Source organism: Heteronotia binoei, chromosome 6 (assembly GCF_032191835.1).
Source record: "Heteronotia binoei isolate CCM8104 ecotype False Entrance Well chromosome 6, APGP_CSIRO_Hbin_v1, whole genome shotgun sequence".
Lineage (NCBI taxonomy): Eukaryota > Metazoa > Chordata > Lepidosauria > Squamata > Gekkonidae > Heteronotia > Heteronotia binoei.
The window spans coordinates 150372742-150396934 of record NC_083228.1 but is presented as its reverse complement, the minus strand read 5'-3'; the positions used below and the strand labels follow the sequence as shown (position 1 = coordinate 150396934).

The following is a 24193-nucleotide window of genomic DNA, read 5'->3' as shown; positions in this document are numbered from 1 at the left end:
TCTCAGGCCCAGAGACTTTCCCTTTGGAGAAGAACCTGCTTCAGCCAGAACTGATAAGGGGGTAGAAGGAAGGCCCTTTGAGTTTGACTTCCTAATGGGCTGAACACAAGGCTATAAAGTAAAGCGCCTGCCCTGCATGTCATCCAGTTAGGAGAGAAGGAGCATTTCGCCCCCCCCTACTTCTTTTCCTTCTTCCGTTCACTTTTTGAAATGCCTGTAAATAGTTATAGACGGTAAATAAATATTTTATTTGTTACAATCTTGAGTTCCTCTGTGCCATCAAGTTCCTCCAACTGCCTGGAACGCAAGGAGTGGGTTGGGGAATCCCTAGAGTGGAGAGAAGTGGCGGAATAGCTGGTTGCCAGCTCTCCAAAGGTCCCTGGGGAGCCTTGAGAAGGGTTCTTAGCAAGTCCAGAGGGCGGCGAGGAGGCTGTCCCACCTAACCAGAGCCCAGAAAGGGACAGTGGTGGGAGTGGAGTGGCCCCTTCAGGTCAGCATACCGGGAAGGGGTGAGCGGGACCAGGGCCAGCTAGCAGACACAGGACCCATCTGCCACATCTTCATTTAATTAATAAACCTTATTTGATGACATCATAGAGGTGATCATTGATAGGGATTGTGCAACACCTGAGCACCCAGACAGAGGCTCGTTTCATCAAAGTCTTCCTCAGGAGGATTCCTATAGATTTCATAGAATCAAAGTCACAGAATCCTAGCGTTGGAAGGGACCCCTAAGGTCATCTAGTCCAACCCCCTGCACAATGCAGGAAACTCACAAACCCCTCCCCCTCAATTCACAGGATCTGCATTGCTGTCAGGTGGCCATCCAGCCTCTGTTGAAAAACCTCCAAGGAAGGAGAGCCCACCACATCCCAAGGAGGAAGCCTGTTCCACTGAGGAACCGCTCTAAACTCACAAACCCCTCCCCCTCAATTCACAGGATCTGCATTGCTGTCAGGTGGCCATCCAGACTCCAAGGAAGGAGAGCCCACCAGTGAGGCTGCGCAGCCCACTGCAAACAGGCCACGGCCCGGTACCAGTCCCCGGCCCAGAGGTTGGGAACCCCTGCTCTATAGGACAGCCCTTCAAGTCCTTGAAGATGGTGATCCTATCACCTCTCAGCCGCTAAACATCCCCAGCTCCTTCAACCTTTCCTCTTAGGACTTGGTCTCCACAACCCTCACCAGTCAAAGTTAGCAGCCTCAGTGTGCATACTGGGAGCAAGCCAGATTGGTTTTTTTTAAATTACTTTTAAAATTAGATTAAGAACTTACCTCTCAGTGCCACTTAAGTGGCTAAATTTATATAGAGCAAGCCAGTCCTGAACCTAACCAGATGCAAAAGCCTTCTGAATTTAGGGGGCAAAATGATACGTAACTACAGAGCCATACCCGTCAATACTGTATGAATAAAGTTTATAGAAGCTTCAGGTATGACCTCAAAATATTCTATCAACTTTATTCATACAGGATTGAAGGGCATGGTTCTGTAGTTATATAGCAAATGTAAGAAACAGAGCACAATTAATTTCCGAAAATCATACAGTTAAAGTGCATCTAAGTGGAAGTATTATCTACATTGCTTTCAGCTCACAACTATGATCAGTGGCATATGGTATTCTATACCTTTAAGAAAGAGACCTGAGAACAGCCTTCTGCACTGTGCAGGGGGTTGGACTAGACGACCATGGAGGTACCCTCCAGTGCTCCCTCTGAGTTAGTGTGAGCTAGCTCACAGTTTTTTAGTTTCCAGCTCACACATTTTTGTCTTAGCTCTGGGAAAGTGGCACCAGAGCAAACTACTTTACGCTCACAACTTTAATACCCGTAGCTCACAAAGCAGAATTTTTAGAGGGAGGCATTGGACTCCCCTCCAACTCTAGGATTCTATGAAAGTTTTGTTTGAGAGCTAGTTTGGTGTAGTGGTTAAGTGCATGGACTCTTATCTGGGAGAACTGGATTTGATTTCCCCCTCCTCCACCTGCTGAAGTGACCTTGAGTCAGCCACAAGTTCTCTCAAGAGCAGTTCTCTCAGAGCGCTCTCAGCCCCACCTACCTCACAGGGTGCCTGCTGTGGGGAGGGGAACTGAAAGGAGATTGTAAGCCACTCGGAGACTCCTTCTGATAGTGGATGGGGTATAAATCCAACCTCTTCTTCATAGAATCATAAGAGTTGGCAGGGACCTCTAGGGTCATCTAGTCCAACTTCCTGCACATTGCAGGAAACTCCCCCTAAATTCACAGGATCTTCATTGCTGTCAGATGGCCATCTAGCCTCTGTTTAAAAACCTCCAAGGAAGGAGAGCCCACCACCTGCCAAGGAGGAAGCCTGTTCCACTGAGGAATCGCTCTAACGGTCAGGAAGTTCTTCCTAATGTTGAGCCGGAAACTCTTTTGATTCAGTTTCAACCTATTGCTTTTGGTCCTACCTTTTGGGGCCAGAGAAAACAATTCCACACCGTCCTCTGTATGACAGGCCTTCAAATACTTGAAGATTGTGATCATATCACCTCTCAGCCATCTCCTCTACAGGCTCCTTCAACCTTCAACCAGCTCCTTCAACCTTTCCTCATAAGACTTGGTCTCCAGACCCCTCACCATCTTCGTTGCCCTCCTCTGGACCCCTTCCAGCTTGTCTACATCCTTCTTAAAATGTGGTGCCCAAAACTGAACACAATACTCCAGGTGAGGTCTTACCAGAGTAGAGTAAAGCGATACCATCACTTTACGTGATCTGGACACTAGACTTCTGTTGATACAGCCCAATATTGCATTTGCCTTTTTAGCCACCGCATCACACTGTTGACTCATGTTCAACATATGGTTCACTAAGACCCCTAGATCCTTTTCGCACATACTATTGCTCAGATAAGCCTCCCCCATCCTATAACCCTGCATGGGATTTTTTCTACCTAAATGTAGAACTTTACATTTATCCCTGTTAAAATTCATTTTATTGGTTTCAGCGCAGTTTTCCAGCCTGTCAAGGTCATCCTGTATCCTGTTTCTATCTTCTAATGCAGGGGTGGCCAATGGTAGCTCTCCATATGTTTTTTGCCTACAACTCCTATCAGCCCCAGCCAGCATGGCCAATGGCTGGGGCTGATGGGAGTTGTAGGCAAAAAACATCTGGAGAGCTACCGTTGGCCACCCCTGTTCTACGGTATTTGCAACCCCTCCCAATTTAGTATCTTCAGCAAATTTAATAAGCATTCCCTATATTCCTTCATCCATAACATTTATAAAGATGTTGAACAAAACAGGACCCAGGACAGATCCCTGAGGCACTCCACTTGTCACTCCTCTCCATTCACAAGCAGCACTCTTTGGGTGCAATCTGTCAACCAGTTACAGATCCACCTAACGGTAACAGGATCCAAACCACATTATACCAATTTGTCAACAAGGATAGTATGTGGAACCTTATTAAAAGCCTTACTGAAATCAAGATAAACGATGTCTACGGCATTCCCCTAATGCAGCAAGGTAGTCACTTTCTCAAAAAAAGAGATCAGGTTAGTCTGACATGACTTGTTCTTGAGAAATCCATTCTGGCTCTTAGTAATCACAGCTATCCTTTCTAAATGTTCCAGGACCGACTGTTTGATTTGTTCTAAAACTTTTCCAGGTATAGATGTCAAGCTGTCGGGTCGGTAGTTACCCGGATTTTTTCCCCTTCTTGAAGATGGGGACAACATTTGCACGCCTCCAATCTTCCAGCACCTCTTCTGTTCTCCCAAGAATTTTCAAAAATAATAGTCAGAGGCTCAGAAATCCACAAGCTCTTTTAGAACCCTTGAATGCAATTCATCTGGCCCTGAGGACTTACGGTAGTTTCATTTAAAGAAACTAGGTGTTTATGTACTACCCCTATGCTGATCCTAGGTTGGAACTTCATGCCCTCCTTATATGTTCTGTTTTTGCCATGTTGAGCACTGTTTCCCTCAGAAGAGACGACTGAGGAAAAGTAGGAATTGAGCAGTTCCGCCCTCTCTTCATTACCTGTTACAATTTCACTTTCCTGTCCTCGCAATGGGCCTACCATGTCCTTGCTCTTTTTCTTACTCTGAACATAAGAAAAGAACCCTTCTTTGTTGTTTTTAGCATCTTCTTCTAAATTCTAAATTCTGGCATATGGAGTCTCGTGACTTAATTAGCAACTCAGATTGCTGCATCCCAGGTTTGTACATGGGAGAAATAGTTCAATGTGTTTTTAATGTTTACAGAAGCTCTGAGAACAGAACTGCTACAGCATCACTGAGGAACAGCCCACCAGCCCTGGAGAAGGCGGAGACTGTACAGTCCAAGGGAAGCCACAGCCCTTCCAGGTGACACTCTCCCTCCTCTAAGTAAATCCCCCTTTGATCTTTATTTACATGCACCAATCACTGGGGCAGGATGCAGGAAATCTGGGCCAAAGTAATAATTATCACAGTCTATTACACAGATGAGTTATCCCGCCAACTACCAGCCAATTAGCCTCTCTGTCTAATTGGGAAACTGTATGAGTTTATTTATTTATTTTCTTAGATTTAATGGATCGCCCTATCCTGGCCGAAGCTGGGCTCTGGGTGATGTACAACAACAAGACAAGATGAAGATATTGGATTTATATCCCGCCCTCAACTCCGAAGAGTCTCAGAGCGGCTCACAATCTCCTTTCCCTTCCTCCCCCACAACAGGCACCCTGTGAGGTAGATGAAGATATTGGATTTATATCCTGCCCTCTACTCCGAAGAGACTCAGAGCGGCTCACAATCTCCTTTCCCTTCCTCCCCCACAACAGACACCCTGTGAGGTAGATGAAGATATTGGATTTATATCCCGCCCTCCACTCCGAAGAGTCTCAGAGCGGCTCACAATCTCCTTTCCCTTCCTCCCCCACAACAGACACCCTGTGAGGTAGATGAAGATATTGGATTTATATCCCACCCTCCACTCCAAAGAGTCTCAGAGCAGCTCACAATCTCTTTTCCCTTTCTCCCCCACAACAGACACCTTGTGAGGTAGATGAAGATATTGGATTTATATCCTGCCCTCCACTCCAAAGATTCTCAGAGTGGCTCACAATCTTATTCCTTCCTCCCCCACAACAGACACCCTGTGAGGTAGATGAAAATATTGGATTTATATCCCCCTCCACTCCGAAGAGTCTCAGAGCGGCTCACCATCTCCTTTATCTTCCTCCCCCACAACAGACACCCTGTGAGGTGGGTGGGGCTGAGAGGGCTCTCACAGCAGCTGCCCTTTCAAGGAGAACCTCTGCCAGAGCTATGGCTGACCCAAGGCCATGCTAGCAGGTGCAAGTGGAGGAGTGGGGAAATCAAACCTGGTTCTCTCAGATAAGAGTCCGCACACTTAACCACTACACCAAACTGGCTCTCAGGAGACAGACACCCTGTGAGGTGGGTGGGGCTGAGAGAGCTCTCCCACAAGCTGCCCTTTCAAGGACAACTCCTGCAAGAGCTATGGCTGACCCAAGGCCATTCCAGCAGCTGCAAGTGGAGGAGTGGGGAATCAGACCCGGTTCTCCCAGATAAGAGTCCGCACACTTAACCACTACACCAAACTGGCTCTCCAATAAGACACATAAGTTTAAAACAATAAAACATTACAGATCAAATATTAAGTCTTATGAACTCCCCCACTCCCAATGGAGTCTTTTGTTGCCTTTGTAAGAATGTGGAAGTCTGGCTGGGTGATACCAAAATCCTGGGTAGAGAGCAACCAGCCGGAGAAGACTACCTGGCCTTAGCGCATCCGGTGGAGGAGGAGGAGGACAGCTGCTTGCAGCTTCCCTGGGTCTTCCTGCTGGATGCAGCCTGCCCACTCCACACCCGACGGGAGTCTCGTGCACTTTCCTCAAGCACCCCACCCCCAATGCGTGTTTGGGGCTTCAATGCAGCCCCCCTCCCTGGGGGGAAAGGGCAAGGCTCCACGCTTGCCTCGGCCCCCCAAGGTGGTCTGCAGTTGCCTGCCCTGGTATTCCCTGCTGGTCTCCCCTCCAAAGGCTAACCCAGCTCAGCTTCTGGGACCTGGATACCTGGGGCACACGGCAGGGAAGTTTTCTATTTGTACCTCTTCTGGGATTTGTTCATGACATCAGACTTTAGAGAAGCAGGGTACAAATCTTTCAGGCCATCAACAAAGAAATAGTCAGAGAAACTCTGACGCAATCTACAATTCTGCCCAGAAGTCCAGAGTTCAGCAGAGAGAAGCCGCCAGCGTTTGTTCTGCAAGCTCATGGCAGAGACTCCCAAACTTCAGCCCCGGACTGGGCGGTGGCTACGTGATCCCTCTGCAGAGCTCCCCAAACTGCTCTTCAAGCCTACAGATGAGCAAAACAGTACAAACCACTTAAGAGCTGCATGGTTGCTGCACATGTACACCCCCACCACCACCAAAAAAGGAAGGGGTGGACATCCACAAGACAGTCAGCAGGGGGCAGCACAGGCTCATGTAGGGCTTGGCTTGCCCTCCGAAAGCAAGCAGAGGAGTCAGAAAGCAGCAGAACCCTCACTCTGCCCCACCAGCGTGTCTCGGATGTTGCCAAAGCCTGTGGACCCAGCAGACCAGACCTGTGGCCCCCAAAAGCACACTTGGACAGCCTCCATCTTAAATTTGCATACCTGTGAGCAAATCTCCATGAACTGTCCAGCCACATACACTGAAGCCACAGCTCCACCTTCCACAGGAAAGAAAAGGAACACATCTTTTTCTAACACTAAATTAATTCATTCTTAAGACATAAGTTTCTGTATTCTGTAGGTTTTTTCCTGTCCTGCTTAAGAGACGCAAAATTTTCAGAATTTTTTGAAGACACAAAAAGACTTTTCACCCCCCAAAAAAACTGGAAATGGAATATATGTAACACGTTCCTATCAAACAAACTTAGTTATCATATGAATGTACTAGTTGGAAAATTTATGGAATTTAAACATAAATATCTATTTTCTGTAAGAAAAACTACAAATATACCCAGCACTTGCTTATTTATTGACTTCATTTATCCCCAAGCTCTGTTCCCAAGCAGTTCACCTCCTTCTCCCCTCACAGCAATTCTTTAAGGGGGGGGGGGGCGCCCTGCCCAAGGGCACCCAACCAACTTCCACAGCCAAGCGGGAATTCAGCCCTCCGTCTCCAAGATCAGAAACTCCCATTCTAAGCTCTCCACCTCTCTAGCTCTTGAGCAGGACTTGTGAATACTTCAAACAGACTTAAGAACTGCTGCGTTTGGTGGGGCCAGAGCACAAGCATCTTAAATTTGGCCACCTAAGAGACGGAGGGGGGAATAAAAGATGAAGGGAGAAAGCAAGTTCTGTGGTAAATAAAAGGCAGCGCATTTGGAAAGAGACTTGCTCCAACTCACAGCAGGCAGTACAGACAGCCTGTCTAGAGAGTAACCTCAACATCAGAACACCGAAAACTCTGGACATTTATTACACCATTAAGCACACTGTAGTATTTAATTGTTGCCCAAATAATCTACATTTCATTTTTAAAGGACCCGGAAAAGATGTTGCATATATATCTACAGGGCCTCCAGCTATGTAAGTCCCGGAGACAGACAACTCTTTTGCTGATGCCAATGAAAACTCACAAGCATGCCAGGACAGCAGAGTGTGCTGAAGACAGAGTCAGAAAGTGCTCCTGCAGCACACAGTGGGAGGAGATGCAGCTGCATGCAAAAGAATCCCTCCCTCCCTCCCTCTCACACACACAGGCGCTCCGCATCACCACAGGCCTAGCGGAGAGGAGGGGGCCACATGACAGGCTTTGAAGGATTCCAGTTACAGTTTTTGGGAAAGTATGTTGGAAACCCTGCTATTCCGAAGACTCCGCTTGGAGCAGCTGGCTACACAGAATGAGGCACCTACAATCACTCCCATTTTATCATCTATACCGCCCTCCCCCAGATTACTCCACAAGTAAGTACTCCCTGTATTAGTCTTAACAACCCTGCATAAAGGGAAGGTGTGTGGTTCCTGTACCCTTAAAAATAGTGAAACTTCACCTGTCCATATTCCTATGATAGAAAACACCACTGCTTATTTCCATAACCCACTGGCATATGTGACCAGAATCCCCCCAAACCTGCTATGTGGATTCCTCCTTACTGAATACATTAATGGGGGGTGGGCGGGTGTTATTGCTAGTGTGTACAACACTGCTCAATCATATCACAAGTGTATTCTGGGCTAGCACTTTGTATTTCCATCGGACATAAAACAGCAGTTGTCTTTTGCATCATTGAACCATGCGACTCCCTCACAACCTTCCCTGCAAACTAGATTTCTGTTATTTATAGGATACAACACAGAAGACGACTGCAGACTTATACCCCGCCCTTCTCTCTGAATCAGTCTCAGAGTGGCCCACAATCTCCTTTATCTCCTTCCCCCACAACAACCACCCTGTGAAGTGGGTTGGGCTGAGAGAGCTCTCCCAGAAGCTGCCCTTTCAAGGACAGCTCTGCAAGAGCTATGGGTGACCCAGGGCCATTCCAGCAGCTTCAAGTGAAGGAGTGGGGAATCAAACCCAGTTCTCCCAGATAGGAGTCCGCACACTTAACCACTACACCAAATTGGCAAATGCAGAAGTATGCAGGCCCTGGAAAACTTAATAATGGGTTACAGCATTAGTGCACCTGCAGCAAAGGGATACGACCGGGAGTATAGAGAGCAACAGCTTTCTCAGGACATCATAAAGTAGCAAACTCCTTCACCAGAACTCTTCTTCTTCTCGCAAAACATGTGGGTGGCTGGCTGGCTGGCTAGGTGAGTGGGTGGGTGTGAAGGGGAGCGTTGCTTCATAGCATGACAGAAAGGTTCCAGTCTGTGCAGAGGAGGGATTTGTTCACGCAGACTTTACTAGGTCAGGCTGTGCCAGGTGCAGAGAAAAGGCCCCAGGCAGCACCCGAAGAACAGCAGCCTACTCTCAGAGCCACCCCAGGGCACTCCCCCCCCCCCTCGCTCTCCCAGGGCTGTATTTGGAACCACCACCTGCCCTGTCAATCTTAAGGGACTTCGGGGCGGGCAGGCAGACAGGCCACCTGCCTTCAGAAGGACGTGGGGCCACCACCGCTGCTGCTGCTGCTGCTGCTGGGAGGCTTCTTCCTTAGGCTTGGCTGGGTGCTGGAGCCAAACCATGGCAGGGAAATCTGCCACTTCAAACACTTTGAACTCTGGGGACGTCAGAAGATGACTTATTCTAAACCCAAGCCACAACTTTTTCAGGATTCTAGAAAATGGAGAACTACTTCTTTCTATTCTAAACAAGCACCTAAAGCAGATCCAAGATTGGCAAAGTAAATGTCACACTCACACACATACGCACTCGTCCTTTTAAGCTATTAGAACTTGTCCAAATTCAATGTTCTTGTCTGGGATTAGTAGTAAAACTTTTACTCATTCCATTAAAAGATTTTGAGGCTGTTCACCTACAGTTGGGATTGTGAGACAAAACTGGGGCTCTATTGGCGTTCCCCCCATCCCACTGATTGCCTGAGCTCTGTGGGACAACCCTCGGCGGGGGGGGGGGGGTGATTAGCACCCCTCAATGGGTTGTCCTGGGGAATTCCAACATCCATCTCAGGAGTAGCTGCGTGGGTCACACGCCGATTTGGTAGTCTGCTCAGGAGGAGGGAAGATGACAATGGAAGAGAAACTGGTGATGGTTCCTTTGTCATACACAGGTCTCCATCCACTCATGTTGAGACATAAAGGGAACATGAGACCATAACAGCAGCCATGTTGGATCAGGCCAATGGTCCCTCCAGTCCAACACTCTGTGCCACATAAGAACATAAGAGAAGCCATGTTGGATCAGGCCAATGGCCCATCCAGTCCAACACTCTGTGTCACATAAGAACATAAGAGAAGACATTTTGGATCAGGCCAATGGCCCATCCAGTCCAACACTCTGTGTCACATAAGAACATAAGAGAAGCCCTGTTGGATCAGGCCAATGGCCCCTCCAGTCCAACACTATGTGTCACATAAGAACATAAGAGAAGACATTTTGGATCAGGCCAATGGCCCATCCAGTCCAACACCCTGTGTCACATAAGAACATAAGGAAAGCCATGTTGGATCAGGCCAATGGCCCATCCACTCCAACACTGTGTCACACAGTGATCAAAAAACCCAAGTGCCATCAGGAGGTTCCCACTGTTGCCCCCGCCCCAAACACCAAGAATACAGAGCATCAGTGCCCCAGACAGAGAGTTCCAACAATACACTGCAGCTAGTAGCCACTGATGGACCTCTCCTCCATACGTTTACCCAATCCCCGCTTGAAGCTGTCTATGCTTGCAGCCGCCACCACCTCCTGTGGCAGTGAATTCCATGTGTTAATCATCCTTTGGGTGAAGAAGTACTTCCTTTTATCAGTTCTAACCCGACTGCACAGCAATTTCATTGAATGTTCATGAGTTCTTGTTTTGTGAGAAAGGGAGAAAAGGACTTCTTTCTCTACCTTCTCCATCCCATGCATAATCTTGTAAACCTCTATCATGTCAGCCCTCAGTCGACGTTTCTCCAAGCTAAAGAGCCCCAAGTGTTTTAACCCTTCTTCATAGGGAAAGTGTTCCAAACCTTTAATCCTTCTAGTTGCCCTTTTTCTACACTTTTTCCAATGCTATAATATCTTTTTTTAGGTGAGGCAACCAGAATTGTACACAGTTCTCCAAATAAAGCCGCACCACTGATTTATACAGGGGCATTATGATACCGGCTGATTTGTTTTCAGTTCCCTTCCTAATAATTCCCAGCATAGCATTGGCCATTTTTATTGCAATCGCACACTGTCTTGACATTTTCAGTGAGTTATCTACCACGACCCCAAGATCTCTCTCTTGGTCAGTCTCTGCCAGTTCACACCCCATCAACTTGTATTTGTAGCTGGGATTCTTGGCCCCAATGTGCATTACTTTGCACTTGGCCACATTGAACCGCATCTGCCACGTTGACGCCCACTCACCCAGCCTCAACAGATCCCTTTGGAGTTCCTCACAATCCTCTCTGGTTCTCACCACCCTGAACAATTTAGTGTCATCCGCAAACTTAGCCACTTCACTGCTCACTCCCAACTCTAAATCATTTATGAACAAGTTAAAGAGCATGGGACCCAGTACTGAGCCCAGCGGCACCCCACTGCTTGCCATCTTCCACTGTGGAAATTGCCCATTTATACTCACTCTCTGCTTCCTATTAATTAGCCAGTTTTTTATCCACAGGAGGACTTGTCCTTTTAGCCCATAGCTCTTGAGCTTACTTAGGAGCCTTTATTGATACCAAGGGATCTACAGTGGGGGGATGTATTACAGTGATCCACCCCTGGAGCCAGGTGGATCCAAAGTATTTCTGATGACTCTAGGGGACTTTCTTGCTGATATGGTCAGTGTTCCTGTCAATACCCTGGTTAATCTTTGGAGTAAAGATATGGCCCAGGGGACTGACACATGTCCATCAATGGCTAGTAGCCACAGTAACTCAAGGGAGCCTCCCTGGCAAGAGGCAGAAAACCTCTGAATGCTAGTGCTGGAAGGCAGCAGCGGGGGACCCAGGCTTCTAGGTCTGCTTTGTCCCCCAAGGTCACCAGGTGGCCCCTGTGTGGAATGAGATGCTAGTCTGATTCAGCAGGGTGAACTCACATGAAGCTGCCTTATCCTGACTCAGAGCCCTTGGCCCATCCAAGTCAGTACTGTCTCCTCAAACTGGAGCAGCAGCATCTCCCCACCCCACCCCCCCACACCCACCGTCCCCGCCTAGGGGCTCAGGCAGAGAGTTTTCCCCATTACCCAACACCTGCTACTTGCAGCTAGAGATGCTGCCGGGGATTGAACCAAGACCCTTCTGCATGCAAGGCAAAGGCTCTCCCGCTGAGCCACAGCCTCCCCCCACCCCCTTATGTTAAGGGCTTGCATTCTTACTCCAAGGGGGTGATGGCGGCAAAGAAACGACACTTTTCCAGCACTGTTGTGCCTCCACGGCTGCTCTCACTTGTTTGGGATACTTTCCACTTTTTTCAGTCTGCAAACACAGACAAAATCCTTGCTGTCTGAGACCTGCCACCTTCCTGTGTGACTCCTGGCTCTCCTGGCTGCCTCAATCTGCAGGGGGGTGGGGGGGGGGAGTGCCAGCTGGCTGGCTGACCCCAAGGGGCCTGTGAATAATGCCTCCTTGAGAGAAAGGCTGGACTACAACTACCAGATGAAGAGCGGGCCCTGCGGAATCCTGCTCAGTTCCATAGGGCATGCAAGACTACCCTTTTCCAACAGGCCTTCTCTTAAGGTGGATTTTAGTTTACTACATACGGCTATCATAAAGAGAACATCTAGAACACGACACCTGTACATGTTAGTTTTTAACTTTGATGGTTTTAAGGTAATTAATGAATTATATTGTATTGATATGTTTTATATTGTAATTATGTATTTATTATATGCTGTGAGCCGCCCTGAGCCTGCTGCGGCAGGGAGGGCAGGATATAAATATTATTATTATTATTACTATTATTATTACAACCAGTCCAATATTAAGAAAATTTACCCTGAACCCAGGAGAGTTGACTACCAGTCTCAAATCTGCCATTCTTGAGCATGGCTGCTGAACAGGTGGCCACTGGACAGCTTCAAGGCTTTTTGGGCGAAGGAATTACATGGATCCTTTCCAGTCTGGCTTAAAGCCTGGCGAGGAGACTGATGGGTGCCCTGCCCTGGGAGGAGGAGAGGGGAAGTGCCCCCCCATCCTGGCCTTCCCAGAAGCTTCGGGATTGTGGGGAGGGCAGGTTAGAAACTGAAGATATAAAGGCACAAATAAAGAAGTGCCTTTTGGCATTGGGAATGGGAGCCTCCTCCCTGGAAGGCAGAACTGAGGGACCTCTGCTGGGCTCCTGGGCCCTTGCCCCCCCCCACAGGGGTCCATCCTAACCCCCAAAGAGGCTCTTTAGCCAGCCTATGAAGCTAACAGACGAGGTCACCCAGAGATCTGAGCAGGGCACTCCGGTCTATCCCAGAGAGGCAGCTGCTGCAGAAACCTTTCCCAGTCTCTGGAAACAGTTCTGAGGGGAATACAAACCAAAAACCGGAAGTTTAATGCCAGCAAGATGGGGGGGGGGGGGGGCAGGCTGACTCAGAATTCCAAGTGCCGCTGGTTCTGGATGGGGCTGCAAAGGAAGGAAGGAAGGAAGGAAGGAAGGAAGGAAGGAAGGAAGGAAGGAAGGAAGGAAGGAAGGAAGGAAGGAAGGAAGGAAGGAAGGAAGGAAGGAAGGAAGAGGCCCCCAGGTAGACATGGTGGTGCTGCTTGGCCGCTGACTACTGCGGGATCAACACACGGAGGCAACAGCCAGGAGCGCCTTTCACCAACTCTGAGTGGTTTACCAGCTATGGCCATGCCTAGACTAGATTACTGCAAAGAGCTCACCATGGGGCTGCCCTTGGAAAGTGTTTTAAAGCCCTATATGGTTGAGACCAGCATGCCTAGCCTAGCCCCATATGAGCCTATGGAGCCAGGACGGCCATCTTCTGAGGCCCGGCTTTTGCTGCCGCCTCTTTCTGAGGAAGCCACTCAAGAGGGCCAAAATTATGCCAGTGTCATTTGCCCCCATCTAACACTCTCTTCTGCCAGTGCACACAGCCTTTTCTGGCCTGGTATTTCCTGAATGGCACCCTCTCCCTTCCTGTCTTATGTCTTAATTGCCACCTCTGTGTTTTGTAGATGTACTCTAGCTTTGCTCTTAACTAGATGGTAGTTCTATAATTTATTCTTTTTAATTATGAGCTGCCTTGGTGGGCCCTGATTAGGCTGAAAGCCAGGGATATAAATTGTGTAAAGAAATCAAATTCTTATCTTGGTTTTCGCTGCAATGCATCAGAGAGATTCAAAGAGCAACAACTTAAAACCATGAGGATGTAACACTAAGATAATTCACAGCAGCAGAATAAAACTCAGCAAAACAGCCACATGAGACAGTGTGATTGCTGACAGCATCAGAAGGAGGACACAGAGGGCAGCCCGATTGAAAGCCCTTCTCAAAGACAACCTTCACCAGGCTGCAAAATAGTTTCAGGTGGGTCACCCTGCTGGACTGAAGCAATAGAACACAGCTTGAGTCCCATGGGACCTTTAAGAGCAACATTTAATTCTGTGTATAAGGTTCTGTGTGCAAGCCTCTGCCCAGGATGGAACCTCAGTAGTCCATTCATTATTAGTAGTACTAGCAGTAGTAGAAGAAGAAGATATTGGATGTATATCCCACCCTCCACTCCGAAGAGTCTCAGAGCGGCTCACAATCTCCTTTCCCTTCCTCCCCCACAACAGACACCCTGTGAGGTAGATGAAGATATTGGATTTATATCCCGCCCTCCACTCCAAAGAGTCTCAGAGCGGCTCACAATCTCCTTTCCCTTCCTCCCCATAACAGACACCCTGTGAGGTAGATGAAGATATTGGATTTATATCCCGCCCTCCCCTCCGAAGAGTCTCAGAGCGGCTCACAATCTCCTTTCCCTTCCCCCCCCTCAACAGACACCCTGTGAGGTAGGTGAAGACATTGGATTTATATCCCACCCTCCACTCCGAAGAGTCTCAGAGCGGCTCACAATCTCCTTCCCCTTCCTCCCCCACAACAGACACCCTGTGAGGTAGATGAAGATATTGGATTTATATCCCACCCTCCACTCCGAAGAGTCTCAGAGCGGCTCACAATCTCCTTCCCCTTCCTCCCCCACAACAGACACCCTGTGAGGTAGATGAAGATATTGGATTTATATCCCGCCCTCCACTCCGAAGAGTCTCAGAGAGGCCTACAATCTCCTTTCCCTTCCTCCCCCACAACAGACACCCTGTGAGGTAGATGAAGATATTGGATTTATATCCCACCCTCCACTCCGAAGAGTCTCAGAGAGGCCTACAATCTCCTTTCCCTTCCTCACCCACAACAGACACCCTGTGAGGTAGATGAAGATATTAGATTTATAACCCACCCTCCACTCCGAAGAGTCTCAGAGAGGCCTACAATCTCCTTTCCCTTCCTCACCCACAACAGACACCCTGTGACCCAAGGCCATTCCAGCAGCTGCAAGTGGAGGAGGGGGGAATCAAACCCGGTTCTCCCAGATAAGAGGGCTCTGGCTGACCCAAGGCCATTCCAGCAGGTGCAAGTGGAGGAGTGGGGAATCAAACCCGGTTCTCCCAGATAAGACTCTGCACACTTCACCACTACCCCAACCTGGCTCTCCTCGTGGTAGTGTTCGTGTGCGCGCAGAAGCGCTTGCGTGCCTGGAAATCATGGTGACTTCTGACAACCCCTAGTGGGGCTCGGATGTTTCAGAGAAGTGGCCTGATACTGCCTTTCCCTGCCCTCCCAACTTCTGGTGTTCCTTGGAGGTCTCTCTTCCAAGCCCTGCTTCACTTCTGAGTGCTGCCTGGCCTATCCCGGTCAGGGCAACTCTGCAGGTCTTAAGGGTGCCACTGGACTCCGTGTCTGTGCCAGATGCACCTCGTGGCCACCACTGAGGAGGTGTTGTCTTGTGCAGTCATGAGCTTCACATCCAGGTTGCTTCTGGAGAAGGGAAGGCCTTACGCTATGCTGCAGGGGCTGCTCTCTCCCTCCCCCACCAGCAGTCAATATAAAATGCAACTCTCTTACTTTATCTAGCCCCTACTCTATCTGCCCAGGGACTGAAACCAAAACTCGTAATCCTACAGAAGGCTGCCTAAGGCAAACAACAGAACAAAGTTTGACTCCAGCGGCACCCCGTCACACCTTCTTGGACACGGGGTGACCTGGTCAGTGCGTGGATACACAGATATGAAAAGAACGCCTTGCAGCAGGAAGGAGACCTCTTTTCCTTGGATGCTGCTGCGTCCATGAGCTCATGCAGACCTCTCCTCTGGAAAGGCTGCATTTTTCACCATGGGCAGGCCTAAAGAGCGGAAGGGAGCTTCAAGGTAATGGGGACTTAATGGGGATTTGTAACTACCTAAGCCAGGGGTGGCCAACGGTAGCTCTCCAGATGTTTTTTGCCTACAACTCCCATCAGCTCCAGCCATTGGCCATGCTGACTGAGGCTGATGGGAGTTGTAGGCAAAAAAACATCTGGAGAGCTACCGCTGGCTATCCCTGACCTAAGCTAAAGAGTCAGCCCCACATTTTAACACCTGACAAGGCATGTATAGAAAGAGGGACAGAGGATTTACGTTTTATCTGTTTGTTTTGGAACCCCCTATGTAAACCCGAAGTTTTACGATTACTACATCTGAATGCATGCAGTTTTTCTAGGCCCTCGGGCATCTCCTGGTAAAAAGATTGCTGGGGAACTGCACAAGCACAGCATCCTGTTCAGATGAGTCTTACACACACCACCTTTCCAGCCACCATCTCTGCCTTTTCATTTCTGGTCCCAACTCTGCAGGGGACCAAGCTACCCAACAGGCTCTCACCACTAGCACTGGGTAATTAGGAATGACAGCTGCTCTCAGGCATCTCCCAAATCCCCACCTCAGCCACCACACAGAACGCCACAAGCCTCCAGCTCCTCTGGCTATCGAGCCAGGAAAAAGCTCCCACCTCGCTCCCACCTCGCCCACCTCGCAGGGTTAAGAGCCTGGGGGTGCTGTTGGAGCCTTCATTGACGATGGAGGCTCAGATAGCAGCCACTGCCAAGTCCGCTTTTTTTTTTTTTTTTTTTTTTCATCTTAGGCGGGCGAGGCAGTTGGCCCCCTTCCTGGAACGTGACGACCTGGCAACAGTGATTCATGCTACGGTCACCTCAAGGCTGGACTACTGTAATGCCCTCTACATGGGGCTACCCCTGTGCCGAACCCGGAAACTGCAGTTGGTGCAGAACGCTGCTGCCCGGCTGTTATTAGGGCTCCCAAGATGGGAGCACATTCGACCGGGGCTCCAGGGTCTGCACTGGCTGCCAGTAATATTCCGAGTCCGGTACAAGGTGTTGGTTATGACCTTTAAAGCCCTATATGGCCTAGGACCTGCCTACCTTAGGGACCGTCTCTTCCCACACGTTCCCCAGAGAGTACTACGTTCAGGTTCACAAAACCTGTTGGTAGTCCCCGGGCCAAAGGAGGCCCGCCTAAAATCCACCAGGGATCGGGCCTACTCAATAACGGCACCTTATTGGTGGAACCAACTGCCGGAAGAGGTGCGGGCCCTGCGGGATCTAGGGCAATTCCGCAGGGCCTGTAAGACAGTCCTCTTCCGGCAGGCCTATGATATTAACTGACAATGCAAAATATCCTGGATGAAAAAATGTATCTATAGGCCGCCGGTTTTTACTCTATCTTGTTTTTACTAAATTATGGTTTAATGGTATTTTAATTGTTTAAACTGAAATTGTTTTAATTATTGTGTTGTAAGCCGCCCTGAGACACCTAGGTGAGAAGGGCGGGGTATAAATCTTAATATAAATAAATAAAATAAAATAAACAAATGGCCCAGAACAGGAAGACCCACGAAGGAAGGGAGGGCATGTCCTGCCTGACACATGTGGTGGGGGGTACACGGCAGCCTGAGAGACACCCGAGACTGCTCAATCTTAAGTTGTCAATTAACTTGTTTCACAGAGGTGGAAGGAAATAAATGAGTGAAAACTTTGTAACTTCACACTACTGGGTTGGATCACACCTGAACTCCTGGCACGGCTACTCAACATCCCTGTCTGTCTCTTTCCTCTACTCCCTAAAATGCTTTTCCCAGGGATGGGGATGCCCCCCAAGAAGAGAAAGAGGAGGCAGAGAGGAAAAGAGGATGGGTTTATACCCCACCCTTTATTACCCGAAGGAGTCTCAGAGCAGCTTACAATCTCCAGCTTTGTGACAATTTGTGACTGACTCAAGGCCACACCAGCAGGCGCATGTGGAGGAGCAGGAGTGGGGGACCAATCCTGGCTCTCCCAGATACAAGCCCCTGCTCTTAACCACCACACCAAACTGGAGACACTTGAGGCCGGAGATGGAGGGCTGCAGCACTCGGGCACGTGGCCCTTTGCTACGGGATCCAACCTGGTATGACCAACAGATCAGAAGGACAAACAGCCATGTTTTGCAGTCATCTGACACTTCAATGGATGATAGAGGGAAATGTGCAACTTTTTACATTCCAGCATTACTTTCCTAGCCAAAGTAGTACTGCAACAACATGTATTTCCTTACCTTGACTGGAGAAATATGAGAGTGAGATACAAATCCATGCACATTCTCCACTTGGGAAAGGTTCTTTCCAGACACGTGCACAAGCTCTGGAACGGCTGTCTCGCCAGAAGCCTGCCGACAGCCATGCTCCAAGGAAGAAGGGGGGTCCTCATCCTGAGAGTGATATTTCTGCAGAAATCCACAGAGGGAGGGAAAGAGCGTACAAAACAGACATCAAGAACTCAGAAGGCTTGCCCAGGGAGGCACAGGGGAGCCGCCAGCCAGCCCGGTCACAAACAGAGAGGTGACAGCTGCCACCAAAGACCAATCACAGGCCGGCCCGCCCTGCCCTGCCCATGGAGTGTGAAAGCACACTGAATCCCACCTGGCCTGGCGCAGGAGGCGGCTCCCTGTTGCTGGACGCACTCATGGACACGTGGCACCCTCCTTGGGCCCACATTCATCCCACAAGACAAAGAAGGGCAGATCCTGCCACTGGCCTCGCCCACTTTTGGCAGAAACAACGCAGCTGATTGGACTGCTAGCAGACAACACACGCAGCCTCTCTACACTGCCTTGGAAGGCCGACAGGCAAGATCTGGTTCTTGCCATGATGTCCAGCACTTTGTATTCTTGCGCACCTCCTTTGGCTCTGTCTGTATGCTCACATTCCTTGCAACACTGTCAGGAGTGACCTCCCTGCCCTAGCCAGCAACAAGCATTCTTCTCACAAGTGGTGAAGGTCATCCATTATCTGTCTGGCTACAGAATGTAACTTTCGCTTTTGAAGAAACTGAACTCTGGGGGAAAGGGGAGACTGCCTGTCTTTGAATTAGTGTGGGTTAATATTCATGCCAAAGTTTGAGCATCTTTCTCTGCCTGTGTAATTGACAGGCATAGTAAAAGTATAAAGGTGTCACTTGACTGGGAAAGGTCAGTTTTAACAAAACTAGTCCTTGCTGTGAACATGTTCATCATTAAACAAAACCTAATTTGATTTTCATCAAGGAGGTGTGATTAATTAATGCTGCACAGAACTTGATACCTACTCTCTTGAAATTGTATCATTTACACATATACACACACAAAGACCACAAGCAAAACCATGTTGCAGTTTCTCATCTAAAAGAGAGAGGGTAGACAGCTTCAAGAGGGGACTGGATAAACACATGGAGCAGAGGTCCATCAGTGGCTATTAGCCATAGGGTATAGATGGAACTCTCTGTCTGGGGCAGTGATGTTCTTTATTCTTGGTGCCTGAGGGGGCAATAGTGGGAGGGCTTCTAGTGTCCTGGCCCCACTAGTGGACTCCTGATGGCACCTGGGTTTTTTTGACCACTGTGTAAGTGTGTTGGACTGAATGAGCCATTGGCTTGTTCCAACATGGCTGTTCTTATATTCTTAGGATGCAGTCATTTTACTTGCTTCCAGGAACACGAACAATGACTAAATGAACCCTAGAATCAGAGAATTAGAAGGGACCTCGAGGGTCATCTAGTCCAATCCCTTGCACAATGCAGGAAAACGACAAGTACCACAGTATTCCTGCAAAGCTGAGTTAGTGTGAACTAGTTCACAGTTTTTTAACCTTCTGCTCACACATTTTTGTTTAAGCTCAGGAAAAATGGCCCCAGAGCAAACTAATTTATGCAGGAGCTCACACCTTTAATGCCAATAGCTCACGAAGTAGAATTTTTGCTCACAATACTCCACAGCTTAGAAGGAGTATTACCCCCTGCCCTCCTTCTCATGATTTGCCTAAGTTCACTCAGGAACCGTTCTAACTGCCAGGAAGTTCTTCCTAATGTTTAGCCGGAAACTCTTTTGAACATAAGAGAAGCCCTGTTGGATCAGGCCAATGGCCCCTCCAGTCCAACGCTCTGTGTCACACAGTGGCCAAAAAAACCGGGCTAGAAGCTCTCCTACTGTTCCCCCCCCCCCCCACAAGCACCAATAATACAGAGCATCACAGCCCCAGACAGAGAGTTCCAACAATACGCTGTGGCCAATACTCACTGATGGACCTCTGCTCCAGATGCTTATCCAATCCCCTCTTGAAGCTGTCTATGCTTGCAGCTGCCATCACCTCCTGTGGCAGTGAATTCCACATGTTAATCACCCTTTGGGTGAAGAAGGACTTCCTTTTATCTGTTCTAACCCGACTGCTCAGCAATTTCATACTAAGGCTGTGCCAGTGTAGATTGTTTTTCTGTCAACTGCTCACCAACTCCTGCCCTGACCTCACCTCTTCTTTTCTGTACTTTGGATACAGCTGACACAGTTATTTGCTGATAAAGAGCTTGTCTACCTTCATTTTTTCCCTCACAGACGTTTTATTGTGTGAAATTTAGACTTGAGTATAAACTACCTAGACTCAAACAATCCTTTCTAGTCCCTGAACCTGTTAGTCAGGCTTTAGGGGCAGAGGACGCTCTTCACATGACAGACCTGGCACAGGGATGGTTTGGGGTGACGCGCCCACCCGGGGAAGCAGAAGCCAGCCTGGGGCCGAGGGGGAGTCTTCTGCAAAGCAGAGCCAGGAAAGAGAGCAGCAGAACCCCACTGGGGGTCACCTACAGCTCACAACTCAAACCAATTCAACTCCCCCCCACGGCCTGCAGCCCCTCCTGGATAGTTCTTTCTCCCTGGCCTCCGACAGGAGGTTTCTTCTGGCTTGCAGGCTGCTGCTCAACACTAAACAGTTGTTCATCAACAGCAAAACGTGCAGCAGGCCCAGAAGCCAAACCAACAGATCTAGATGCTAACTTTGCACACAGGTACACTCAGGCAGATGCCATATCATTTACTGAGTGCCCAAACTCCTCCTCGCCTCCCACCCTTTATCTCCCTTTAATTCTAGTTAACATTCTACAGAATGTGCGCCAAGCCTCACAAAAGCTGATGCTGAAATGAACTTGGGCGCACCTTCATAGTATCAGTGAATTCCTGTTCCACTTGGTGAACCAGAGTTAAAAGCCCCTGAAATCCACATTTCCAAAATACCCTCCTCAGCAGGACTACCACAGAGAGGCATAAAGGTCTCCCGCCGACCCCCGCAACCACCCACAATTTTGCATGTTTAAACTGATCCGCCCTAACTCAGAAAAACTGATTTTCATAGAATCCTAGAGTTGGCAGGGACCTCTAGGGTCATCTAGTCCAACCCCCTGCACAATTCAGGAAACTCACAAACACCTCCCCCTAAATTCACAGGATCTTCATAGCTGTCAGGTGGCCATCTAGCCTCTGCCTCAAAACCTCCAAGGAAGGAGAGCCCACCACCTCCCGAGGAGGAAGTCTGTTCCACTGAGGAGTCGCTCTAACGGTCAGGAAGTTCTTCCTAATGTTGAGCCGGAAACTCTTTTGATTTAATTTCAACCCACTGGTTCTGGTCCTACCTTCCGGGGCCACAGAAAACAACTCCACACCATCCTCTATAGGACAGCCCTTCAAGGACTTCAAGATGGTGATCCTATTACCTCTCAGCTGCCTCCTCTCCAGGCTAAACATGCCCAGGTCCTTCAACCTTTCCTCATAGGACTTGGTCTCCACACCCCTCACCATCTTCGTTGCCCTCCTCTGGACCCCTTTCAGCTTGTCTATATCCTTCTTAAAATGCGGCGCCCAAAACTGAACACAAGACTCCAGGTGAGGTCTTACCAGAGCAGAGTAAAGCGATACCATCACTTCACGTGATCTGGACACTAGACTTCTGTTGATACAGCCCAAAATTGCATTTGCCTTTTTAGCCACCACATCACACTGTTGACTCATGTTCAGCGTATGATCCACTAAGACCTCTAGATCCTTTTCTCACATACTATTGCTAAGGCAAGCCTCCCCCATTCTATAACCATGCATTCGATTTTTCCTACATAAATGCAGAACTTTACATTTATCCATGTTAAAATTCATTTTATTGGTTTTAGTCCAGTTTTCCAGCCTGTCAAGGTCATCCTGTATCATTCTGTCTTCTTCTGTGTTTGCAACCCCTCCCAATTTAGTATCATCTGCAAATGTAATAATCATTCCCTCTATTCCTTCATCCAAATCACTGATGAAGATGTTGAACAAAACAGGTCCCAGGACAGATCCTTGAGGCACTCCACTTGTCACTCCTCTCCAAGAGGATGAGGAACCATTCACAAGTACTCTTTGGGTGCAATCTGTCAACCAGTTACAAATCCACCTAACTGTAAGAGGATCCAAGCCACATTTTACCAACTTGTCAACAAGGATAGTACGGGGAACCTTATCAAAAGCCTTACTGAAAGCAAGATAAACGATGTCTACAGCATTCCCCCGATCCAGCAAGGTTGTCACTTTCTCAAAAAAAAAGAGATCAGGTTAGTCTGACATGACTTGTTCTTGAGAAAACCATGCTGGCTCTTAATAATCACATCCATTCTTTCTAAATGTTCCAGGACTGTTTGATGATTTGTTCTAAAACTTTTCCAGGTATAGACATCAAGCTGACAGGTCGGTAGTTACCCGGATCTTCTTTTTTCAACATTCGCCCACCTCCAATCTTCCGGCACCTCTCCTGTTCTCCAAGAATTTTCAAAAATAATAGCCAGAGGCTCAGAAATTACATCCGCAAGCTCTTTTACAACCCTTGGATGCAATTCATCTGGCCCTGAGGACTGAGTTTCATTTAAAGAAACTAGTGTTTATGTACTACCCCTACGCTGATCTTAAGTTGGAACTTCATACCCTCCTTATATGTTCTGTTTTTGCCATCCTGACACCATTTGAAAAAGAATCTAACAAGATCACTAGCTTTCAAAAACTAATCAGGATTGAACAAAGTCAAAGATGTATCATTTATTTTAAAGTGAATGCTCCTAAATTAAATCCAGAAATGTCACTGTTGTCTTGTGGAGTATCTTGCTGAAATAAGAAATATTCTGAGAGATGGCCATTTATCACTACTTAAGTGCATTTCATTGAACCACCCCAAAGATCGGTTTCCTCCTCAGTCCGAAGCAGTTCAGGCCCTCTCAGTAGACTGCCAAGGTCTTCTGTTCCAGCGTCCATCACCACACGCTGACCAGTGGACTTAACTTGTTGCACGGCTCCACGCTCACTCCATTTAGCGCGATCCCCCTGTAGCTTTTCACTAGCCACACTGCTTTTCACCATCTGGAATAATTTTGTATGTCTTGCAAACTTCTCCACCAGCAGGCTCCTCACACCCAAGTCTGCCTCATTTATGAACAAATTTAAACAAAACCAAAGGAGGAAGATCAGGTCTCTCGGAACTTCCCTGCACACCCAGCGGAGGCAGGGTGAGAAACCTCCTACAGCCTCCCAAAGGATGATGGGAAAGGGGCACCCAGCCTTCGGAATTATTCCCTCAGTTCCAAGAGTCAGTCATTACTCCTGGCACAGGAATACATGGCCTACATGCTGAACAGAACCAAAGAACTACAAACACACTGAGCTCAGGCCAGACGGCGAAATCTGAGGGGGAGAAGACAGAAAGCTTGAGAATCATGGAGTAAAAGGACAGGTCCTCTTGTGGATCAAAAACTGGCTGAGTAATAGGAAGCAGAGAGTGAGTATAAATGGGCAGTCTTCGCAGTGGAGGACGGTAAGCAGTGGGGTGCCGCAGGGCTCGGTACTGGGTCCCATGCTTTTTAACTTGTTCATAAATGATTTAGAGTTCGGAGTGAGCAGTGAAGTGGCCAAGTTTGCGGATGACACTAAATTGTTCAGGGTGGTGAGAACCAGAGAGGATTGTGAGGAACTCCAAAGGGATCTGTTGAGGCTGGGTGAGTGGGCGTCAACGTGGCAGATGCGGTTCAATGTGGCCAAGTGCAAAGTAATGCACATTGGGGCTAAGAATCCCAGCTACAAATACAAGTTGATGGGGTGTGAACTGGCAGAGACTGATCAAGAGAGAGATCTTGGGGTCATGATAGATAACTCACTGAAAGTGTCAAGACAGTGTGCGTTTGCAATAAAAAAGGCCAATGCCATGCTGGGAATTATTAGGAAGGGAATTGAAAACAAATCAGCCAGTATCATAATGCCCCTGTA

General features: G+C 48.4%; 1 protein-coding gene across 4 annotated transcripts in view; it reads right to left on the bottom strand.

Annotated features, from left to right (window-relative positions):
• Positions 1 to 24193, bottom strand: part of DLG1 (discs large MAGUK scaffold protein 1) — a 123990-nt gene that overhangs the window by 86273 nt on the left and 13524 nt on the right. For all 4 annotated transcript variants that reach the window (XM_060242878.1, XM_060242877.1, XM_060242879.1 and 1 more), the window contains exon 4: positions 18173 to 18340. In XM_060242878.1, coding sequence (XP_060098861.1) covers positions 18173 to 18340 — 168 coding nt within the window. The remainder of the gene's footprint in view (positions 1 to 18172; positions 18341 to 24193) is intronic.